The 10,642-nt window shown below is 33.3% G+C and overlaps 1 protein-coding gene and 1 pseudogene across 1 annotated transcript; one reads left to right on the top strand and one right to left on the bottom strand.

Annotated features, from left to right (window-relative positions):
• Positions 1-873: 873 nt before the first annotated feature.
• Positions 874-3,785, top strand: LOC111905786 (protein arginine N-methyltransferase 1.1). Its single transcript, XM_023901525.3, has 8 exons — positions 874-1,225; positions 1,520-1,686; positions 1,781-1,844; positions 1,930-2,072; positions 2,176-2,263; positions 2,366-2,481; positions 2,580-2,730; positions 3,442-3,785. The coding sequence occupies exons 1-8, from the start codon at positions 1,039-1,041 to the stop codon at positions 3,645-3,647; spliced, it is 1,122 nt and encodes a 373-aa protein (XP_023757293.1). The 5' UTR covers positions 874-1,038; the 3' UTR covers positions 3,648-3,785.
• A 4,932-nt stretch (positions 3,786-8,717) lies between these two features.
• On the bottom strand, positions 8,718-10,432 carry LOC128127242 (protein LURP-one-related 12-like; annotated as a pseudogene).
• Positions 10,433-10,642: the final 210 nt, after the last annotated feature.

The following is a 10,642-nucleotide window of genomic DNA, read 5'->3' as shown; positions in this document are numbered from 1 at the left end:
GAAAACTCTAGCTTGACTGTAGGTCACACATCACTAGTTATTTATTATAGACATTCACTGTTATGTTATGATGCTCTGATATAATTTGGTACCACGACATGATGATGTTTTGAAACAATTTATCACCTAATGTTGGTATGAAATCACTTCGGAAATGTTTACTTATATCTTTAAATGAAAAAAATGGCTTAAATTTATGGAATATTACAATTTAGGACCAAGAAATAGAAACCAACTAATTGATTATACATGTATGTGTAACAATGTACATGTATGGGTACTACATGTATGCATATACCTCACTTCAAAAAACAAACATTCTATATTTTTTTATAACTCTTATAGTTGAAGTAATTCACATATTAACTGTTAACTGATCGAAAAATCTACCAAGCAGTCAGTTGTAATAAAACCAAAAACCGAAACTATATACTATAACTGCATATAGCCAATTGAAAGAAGGAAGACGGAAAGGAGTTGTGAAGGAAGAGTGAAATTGCATATTATTGCTGCTTATAGACATCGATTGATCATGTTCCTATTACTATTACTCGTTGATTTCAAGTCAAAGGGTGTGTGATATACATCCAACTATGATGTTTACATGTATTTTTCCCAATGATAATGATTTTAAAGAGAAGTAAGTATGATATTTTAAAATAAGGCGAACAAATACAATATTTTGACTATGAATGTATAAGATTTTTATTTATTTGGCTTTTTAAAAGAAAACTTAGTAATGGTCCCTTACTTTTAAAACGTATAATCCCAAACAAGTAAACACCCCCTACATCGCACACCAAAGTCATGTCGATGCAAGTCCCCGAACAATTATCTTTTAGTCATTATCTTTTAATTTTAAAACCCATAAATTGACACAAGTGGATGAATTGCACACAAAAACAGCGAGCTCCATAAACCCTAAAACCGAGCTCTCTTTCCCTCAGCCCCTCTTTACCCTAAAACCCTAAAAAAAGAGCTCCGAAGAGCTATCAATCCAGAGCGGAAAGCAGACAGCCAGACACTCGAAACTCAACTATGACCGAAGCCATTCCATCAAAGGTCATGTTTCCGTACGAAGACGCAGATGAAACCTTAGAAGAAGCAGCCACCGCCAGCTCCAACTTGGAGGAGGACTCCGCCATGTGCGAGCCCGAGGATGCTTCGGTGGCTGGTGGCGATAAGACCAGTGCTGATTATTACTTCGATTCCTACTCCCATTTCGGTAAATAACTGATAGTAATTTCTTTTACTTCTGTATTTGTTTTTGTCTATGATTTTACATATAACAGCGAAAGGAAAACGTATAATTTGGTTAGTTTTTTAGACTTTGTTTTAGCGTACTCAATGGTATGCCGATTAATTAGTTCTAAACTTGGGATAAGAAACATATCATGCTCTAGCTCTGTTTAGGTTGATGACCTCATGATATAACAAAGAACTGAGTATTTTTAACCTTTTATATGTTTGATTCCATAACATTTTATGACAAATCTCTTTCTTTGCTTTGTGGTTGAAGGTATTCATGAGGAAATGCTGAAGGATGTGGTGAGAACCAAGACTTACCAGAATGTTATTTACAAGAACAAGTTTTTATTCAAGGACAAGATTGTTCTTGATGTTGGAGCTGGAACAGGAATACTATCCCTCTTCTGTGCAAAAGCTGGAGCAAAACATGTTTATGCTGTAAGTATTTTGTTTTCTGTCATATAATCCAAATTAACATTCAAATGTTATTTATTTTTTCTTCTAATATATCAATCACACCACTTGTTTCCAGATTGAGTGCTCACAAATGGCTGACATGGCAAAAGAGATTGTTAAAGCAAATGGTTTTTCAGATGGTAAATATGTCAAGATCTTACATTTTTTAAAATGTTGGGTTGACTAGTCAAACTGATTCATCTTCTTTCTGTTTTAATATCACAGTTATAACTGTATTGAAGGGAAAAGTTGAGGAAATTGACCTTCCTGTCCCTCAAGTGGATATTATAATTTCAGAATGGATGGGGTACTTTTTGTTATATGAGAACATGTTAAATACAGTTTTGTATGCTCGTGATAAATGGCTGGTAAGTTACATCTTCCTGTTGGATTTTGTAGAATCATGTAATCACACTCGCATGTGAAATTCCTTTTTTACCCTTCTTAAAATTTTCTGTTTGTCCTTGACAGGTTAAGAATGGAATTGTGCTACCTGATAACGCATCTCTCCATCTCACAGCAATTGAGGATGCAGAGTACAAAGAAGACAAGATTGAATGTAAGATAGTAAGATACTATCATTTTTATACAAAAGGGTAAAATGGTCATTTACCATCATTCAGTCCAAACTAAAACTAAATTTGTTTTTTTATGGCAACAGTTTGGAACAATGTATATGGATTCGACATGAGTTGTATCAGGAAGCAATCAATGATGGAACCTCTTGTTGACACAGTTGACCAAAATCAAATTGTAACAAATTCTCAGTTACTTAAGGTATGACATAAATACCCTTTACACTTCCACTTCTGTCAATTTTATTTTTTATTTTATTTTTATTTTCTGACAAATGGTATAATAAATTATTTATACAGACAATGAACATTTCCAAAATGACATCAGGGGATGCATCATTTACAGCTCCTTTCAAGCTTGTGGCTGAACGTGATGATTACATTCATGCCCTTGTGGCATACTTTGATGTCTCCTTTAGCGTGTGTCACAAAATGACAGGCTTCTCTACAGGTCAGTGGTTCACTATTAGTCAAATACCTAAAATACCCCTAGGTCTATTACTCTTTGCACAAACAAGCTTTCTAGTGTTGATTTTGACAATGAGGGTGACAAGGGTGCTCTCGTCTTTTTACCAAACAAATTTTTTCTCAAAAACTTGGATTAATGTATTCATACACCAACCTTTTTACCTATTTGTCCTTTTTTTCTCCCAACTAACATTAAAACTGATGAATGTTGGAAATTTGTTTTTTGGAATCTAAGGGTTAAATGGTCATTTAACCGACTTTATCTAGACATACATCATTACTCATTTAGCCACTTTATCCATACACCAACCTTTTACCTATTTGCCCTTTTTTTCCTCCCAACTCAAAAACCGATAAATATTGTGAAATTTGTTTTTTGGAGTGTAAGGGTAAAATGGTCATTTAGCAGATTTTATGTATACATTACTCATTTAGCCACTTTATCCATACACTAACCTTTTACCTATTTGCTCTTTTTTTCCTCCCAACTGACAGATAAAAATTGATGAATATTGTGAAATTTGTTTTTTGGAATGTAAGGGTAAAATGGTAATTTAACAGACTTTATGTATACAACGCTTTATCGAGACAATCATATCATCACTCATTTAGCCACTTTATCCATACATGAGTTGATGGAAAAAAGAAACATCTAATTTTTAGTTTTTGTTACATTGTTTTATGTAAAAATTAGGGCCAAGGTCAAGAAACACACATTGGAAACAAACGGTTTTATATCTTGAAGATGTGTTGACTATTTGTCAAGGAGAGTTTGTTGTCGGGACAATGACAGTCACACAAAACAAGAAAAACCCGAGAGATGTCGACATCACTCTCAAGTACACGTTAAATGGACGTCGTTGTAATGTCTCAAAAACCCAACAATATAAAATGCGTTGAATGGACACAAGGGTATTTTGGTCATTTCTTGGGGTGTTTTTGAAACTTGTTTAAGAATCCCGATTTATGTGACACGGTTATTGTAACATCTCAAATTGGTTTTTTTCATTAATGATTTCTTGGCATTCTATATTCTAATGGTGTGTCACCTCTTGATGTTTTTATATATAACATCATTTGCTTGTTGTGGTATTGTTACTTATTATTTAATAGTCAATTGTGTCCATCTTTGAGTGCACATGATAGCTTAATTTGACTGATTATGCTCGAAGACATGATCTATGAAATCTAAAATTATGCAAACAAATTTTGAAATAAGAAATTAATAGTGGACTAAAGTAATCTGAAATTTGAAGTAAAAAATTTAGATAATATGTAAGATATGAAATATGATACTAGTACCTGAGGACAAGTAAATGAAATCTAAAATCAAATACTTGACTAATATAATAAACTAGTTTATAACCTGTGTTATAACATTAATTAAATTTTTATAAGAAAAACTCAACATTATTAATCAGTTATTTTAAATAAATTATTAATTTAAGAGAGACTTTTTTAGTTATGTGAAATTATAATTGTTGATTCAAATAAATATGTAAAATTAATTTTTAATATATATTAAACATTTTTTATTTATGAATTAATGAAAACATTAATATAAAATTTAAATTTTAAAATAGAGAATAAATATATTGACAAATAGGGATGTTATTCGGGTCGGAACCGAACCGAACCGACCCGAACCCGAATAAACCGAAAACCGAATAAGGGTAATTGTATGAACCGAAAACCGAACCAAATAAGCAATACGGGTTCGGTTCGGTTCAGATATTATTCGGTTCGGTTCGGTTCCGACCCGAATAACCCAAATAACATTTACAATGTGATTATAAATATTGTATTTTGTATGACTTTTGTAGCTTATGATAAACACGAATAACACAGATTAACTATTCTTGATATATAAAATGTAAAATTCAACCACCACAATCTTAAAATATAGTTATTAAGCAACATATTAAACACTAAACATTAAACATCCAAAACACTTAAAAAAACTATCTATAAGTATATAAGTTAAACATTAAACTTTACGTGAGTATTTTGGGTAACGATTGATAGAACATAAGACCGAATAAGCATTCGTGCAGATGGAATAAAAAATGTAACTTTTCATATTCGGTTCGGTCCATTTGGACCGAATAAGCCCTTATTCGGGTAACCCAGACCGAATAACCCGAAAACCGAATAAGCCTTATTTAATTACCCGAAAACCGAATCGAATTGCTTATTTGGGTCTAATTCGGTTCGGTTCGGTTCGAGTTTTCGGGTCAAATTCTCATCCATATTGACAAATACCATCACATTAATGAGGAGGTCTAAAAAATTTAAAATGAAGAACTAATATATTAACAAGTGGCAACACATTAGTTAAGAGGTCTAATATAATGACACATGACAAAAAAACTACTCATCTATACTATCTATACTAGTATAAGGATATTAATGCATACATTCATCCATTTTACAACAAACATGAAATCATACATAAATTTTACAGTAGAGACATCCATGTGTGATTTGGCCTTGTTGGGATGAGATTAGGCCCAATTCTTGAAATAACCCTCATTTCATACTTTCAACTTCATGAAACCCTCTATACTCTCTCTAATGGCTCAAAAGCATCATTATCTTGAAAACTTTGTCAGCTATATACTTATTTCACGTTTTAGTAGTGTTACATTAGGTTTTATACATTAGGATAAGTTTATATATGATTTGTGATAAAGAATAGAAATGTTAAATTTTTTAGAGAAATTCTCAACTGGCTAGGAGGAAATCTTAGCCCATGGGGGCCAACCAAATTTCATACTTTTTAGATGAAAACATACAACTCACTGATGCATAAGTCTTGCATTAGTGACTAACTTTTTACCATCTACATGTCATTATGTAGAACATATGTATCAACAACATGTACCTGCGGTTTATCATGTACCATATGAGAATGTACTAGTCATTGTTGCATACGTCCTGCTTTAGTGCCTTGGAACCGACTAAGGTGCAATACCGAATGCAAAGTGACAAAGCCAACTTTATACATAAAGGCACTTGGAATATTTGAAAAATGTCCCGTATTTCTAGGTTATAGTTTTTTTTGTTAGTTGTTGAATGTAATAATAAGTAATGATAATAATTGTCTATTTATCTAATTATGTATGTCCATTTTTAGCAATAGTTTTTGTAACGTCCCAAATTTTCAAATAAATTTTCATTTTTAAAAATAAGATTATACATCCAAAACCATCCTTTGAGTAAACAATATAACAACCATTTGTTTCAAAATCATAATTTATAATGTTAAATCATAAAAACCAACAAAAGTCTCAAAACAGTAAATTTCCCATTATATCATATATTCCATCACACATACGATGTATATAACCATAGGCTTACAGTCTAACACCTCAGTGGGTCATCATCCCATTAGACTCACAACATCCTCATACTGGGCCGAAGGCTCTTGGCCAACCACCCATAGGACCATCCACATACCATAGCAAAAGACTAATATAGTATAATCAAACATCTTTACACTAACAGTACACACATACATCCTACAATACATCCTACCACAGAAGAGACATATGATATCACATTTAGTACAATGAAAAAAATCACCTAGAAATAGCAACCACGATCTCAACAATAGTCTCAAAAGGCAAAACCACGAACATGAACCACCTAATGCCAAACAAAGGCCAAACCTCAACTTATTATTTAAATCCATCAAAGTTTGACTAAAAGTCAAAATGGTTAAAAGTTTACGGTTAACGGTCAAAATCAAAGGTTAAACGTTACCGCTTTGTAACCCATCTTCTGGTCACGTCACGAACACTAAACAACAAAATATCGTGGCTAATTCAAACTTTACATCGCGACCCCTCGTTAGTCATGTCACGCTTTTCTAGGCAAATTCCATTCTTTGTAAAACAATTAATCCTTTTAGACAAAAGCTTAGACCTTCTAGAAATGTTCTCAGGATGTTTTTTAATCAATAAAGTTTCTAACTTTATCTACATGCAAGTTTCTAACGTGACAAACTTTAGCCGTGGATCCAAAATGAGTCCAAAATGCTACAAAATTCATGCATGGTTCGAATGGGAGGTTAACATACAATTATTTTGTATCACAATGGGTCTAGAAAATCATTTCAAATAACCTTTGGATGTGGAGTTTTCCCATACTTCATAGAATTATCATAAAATAGACAAAATATGATCAAAATCTTAGATCTAGCAACCAAAGATCATAATAATATGAACTTGATGGCTTATAGAGCACAATGAAGTGTCTAGAAGGTAAGAATTTATTGATCTTGCTTCCCTTGGCACCAAAATGGCTTACTTCTTTTTCAAGCTTAACTCACAAGGTAACAAATGTCAAAAATGTTACCTCAAAAATGAAAGGAATGAGGCTATGGTTTCATGCACACGAAAATCTGGAAATTATAAAAAAGTAAACCATATATGTTAATGTCTTTAAATAAGGCCTAAGGCCCAAGATTAGGATTTTGGGCTGATTGAGGATATGCACCGTGACCATACTTGGTCACGTCACAACTATGACATGGCACATGTGGCGCCCTTTCATTAAACGTCGCAATCTAGGGTTTTCCCAAAAACATATTTCTCATTTTAAACACATCCGAAAAACATGCGTTACTGTTTTTTTAATTATGTATATCCATATTCGTCTTAGTGTTTAATTTAAGTTTCTTTGTATTCTTATTAGTGTTTGAAATATTTTATATTAGTGGTTTTTTTTTTTTATATTTGTTATATTATTCTTGAACAAAGATATATAACTAAAAAAATAGTTAGTAAAACTCCTACTATTTTTGTAAAAAATATAATTGAAAAAAAAACATCAAATTAACATTGATATTCTATTTTATCTACATTTTATATATACAAAATCAGAGTTAAACTTACAGACTTTTATTGGAAAAAATATAAAAAAAACTCCAATAGCAAGTCAAGCCTAAAGAAAAAGTCGTTGCTTTTTATACCTACATGGGCCGGATGTGGGCCTAGAATGGGATTCATAGCTCAAGTTGTGAAATCGCGCGAATGGTGGGGTTGATTTCGTACGTGCCTATTCTCTTTCAAACAGGATTACAATTAGTAACCATAACAGAAAATCCATGAAAAACAAAGTTTATGAATTGATATCGGTTCAATATAGAAGGCGTGAAATATTTTATCTATGATTTCTATATTGCAACTTTAAACTCTTCTATTAAAATCGAAATTACCATTTAGCGCATTCATTAATTACCATCATTAAATATATCATTTAATAATAAATTATCACAGTTTTGACGGAAATCACTTTTTACTTATATTTTATGTAAAAGAGTAAACTACACGAATCGTCCCTATCGTTTGCAGTTTACATGTTTAATCCCTAATACTTTTTCTTATTTGGCTGACCCTTCAAACTTTAAATTGTTATGTGGGTATTTCTATAATTTTTTCATGTTCGGGGTGGGTTTACCCCATTTAATTTTCGGGGGCAGTGGTGGGCCCGGAGATTTCCGTCCCGAATACCCCACGACGCCCCCGAAATACTTATCTTATAGACAAAACTTCAAAAATGGTCCCTGTGGTTTTCGAAAATATTAAATTTAGTCCATGAGTTCAAAAAACCTCACAGATGGTCCATGTGGTTTCAAAACTTTTAACATTTGGTCCTTTTCGCTAACTCCGTTAGCTTTTGGCCGTTAAGTGAAGAACAATTCTGTCATTTCACTTCCATAGGGACCATTTATGAAGTTTTAACTTATTTTTTTTAAAAAAAGAAAAAATTATAATTATTTAATATTAAAGGGTCCCACCTCTCTCTCTCTCTCTCTCTCTCCAACACAAATAAGGGGAAAGGACTTTTTTCGCTAACTCAGATCGAAGAAGACGAACAGGCAGAAAAAAATGGTCTGGTGATGATTGATCGAATCGCAAGGAAGGGCGGAGAGATCAATCTCCGATGACCCTCTAAGGGTTTAATTTACCCCCGGAGAGATCGATCAAAAACACACCCCACCCCCGCTTCTTCTTCCCCAACCATAAACACACATAAAAATTGAAGACTGTAAATCGATTTTGGAGAAGAAGATTGGCTCTCAATTCGAACAAGTTTCAGTGTGAGCGAGAATACATCTTTCCCAAGCATCACATTAGTGGAAGCATTCACTTTGTGTTTGATCTCCGCCATTGTTTCCTTCGCTGAATCATATATCGTGTAGTTCCTCTGAGAGAAGCATCCTTCGATATGATACTCCTCTGAACGATCGCCGAACATCTCCACCGTCATGTTTGTCTTTCTGATGATCGAAGATCTCTTCACGCTAATATCATCTTATCACCTTCCATCCTCTCACCTAAAAAACCCTCCCACCATTGATGTAGACTTGGTCTCTGTTAATCAATAGGTTATTGAAATCCTTGACATGTGGAAAGTAAATCTAATCGGAGCAAAAACACATAATTAACAATTTAACATCTAACATACCTTTCGGCGAATGGTGAGGAGGCAACATCCGGAGGAATCCATGAGAACGAGTTCATAACTGTCAGATGCAATTCCTTTTCGTATACAAATCCTTTTTCAGCGATAACCCTGCCGATGTTCATTTCTTTGGAATCATTGACTCTGGTGCGAAACATGACTTTTGGAGCTATAGATTCAAAATTTTGATATCTTTTCGTTGATTTGGACCATGTAGAATAAGGAAAATGGGGCTACAGTGGAATAGAAGATGCAACACACACACACACAGAGAGAGAGAGAGAGAGAGAGAGAGAGAGAGAGAAAGAGAGAGTCTATGTGTGTGTGTGTGAGAGAGAGAGGTGGGACCCTTTAATATTAAATAATTATATTTTTTTTCCTTTTTTTTTAAAAAAAATAAGTTAAAACTTCATAAATGGTCCTTGTGGAAGTGAAATGACAGAATTGTCCTTCATTTAACGGCCAAAAGCTAACGGAGTTAGCGAAAAGGACCAAATGTTAAAAGTTTTGAAACCACAGGGACCATCTGTGAGGTTTTTTGAACTTAAGGATTAAACTTAATATTTTCGAAAACCACAGGGACCATTTTTGAAGTTTTGTCTATCTTATATTTAACTATTTTCTTTATAGAAATATATATTAAACTTAGAATAGTCATTGTGTAATATATGTTTTGTATTTGAACAATTAGTGTAATATGTAATGCTAAACGAAATAAACGGGTAAAAAATACGGTCAATAAAGTTAAACAGGGCATTTCGGGTCAAACAGGCGCGGGATTTGGGCGGTCTTCAGATTTGGGGACGAGGTCGATGTTGGGGAAACGGGGGAATTAGAGGTCAGGAAAACAGATGTTTTCAGAGGCGGGCGCAACTATTTTCGCCCCTATTTGGTCTTATTGATATCCTTAGGTACACACTAATCTTACACCCACACTTTTCTTGTTTCTTGTTCAAAGATCCAAGAACATTACACGAATGGTCCATGTGGTTTCGGTAATCTATGCGTTTGATCCCTAACTTATTTTTTTAACTCGGATGATACCTACTTTTTATTTTGTTGTGCATTTGGTAGTGTCTTACCTCAAAAGACTATTGTGTCATTTTTAATTTATTTTTTAATTAATTTTCTTATTTATGTATTTATTTTTTATATATTTGAAAAATTAATAGATCCTACATATCTGTATCTCCTCACCTTAAACCTGAAACCATATTTGAAAAATTTAAGCTAGATTCCACTAGTTACCATCACATCTCTCATCCTCCTCAACTTCTATTTTCTTTCCATCTTTAGTGATATCAACGTCTTTACCATCCCTTCTTTTTTCGGTCCTTCAACTCTCCGACAAACCAACACCACAACCCTTCTATTGGGTTATGGTGGTGGAAAATTCAATGAAGAGACAGTGAGTTGTGGGTGAG

This window comes from Lactuca sativa, chromosome 7, assembly GCF_002870075.4.
Source record: "Lactuca sativa cultivar Salinas chromosome 7, Lsat_Salinas_v11, whole genome shotgun sequence".
NCBI classification, from domain to species: Eukaryota; Viridiplantae; Streptophyta; class Magnoliopsida; order Asterales; family Asteraceae; genus Lactuca; species Lactuca sativa.
This window is presented reverse-complemented; position numbering and strand designations above follow the sequence as displayed.

Coding starts and splice junctions, on each gene's coding strand:
- LOC111905786 (XM_023901525.3), top strand. CDS start 1,039: ATGACCGAAGCCATTCCATCAAAGGTCATGTTTCCGTACGAAGACGCA. Junction 1,226..1,519: donor CGATTCCTACTCCCATTTCG/GTAAATAACTGA, acceptor TTGTGGTTGAAG/GTATTCATGAGGAAATGCTG. Junction 2,482..2,579: donor CAAATTCTCAGTTACTTAAG/GTATGACATAAA, acceptor TTATTTATACAG/ACAATGAACATTTCCAAAAT.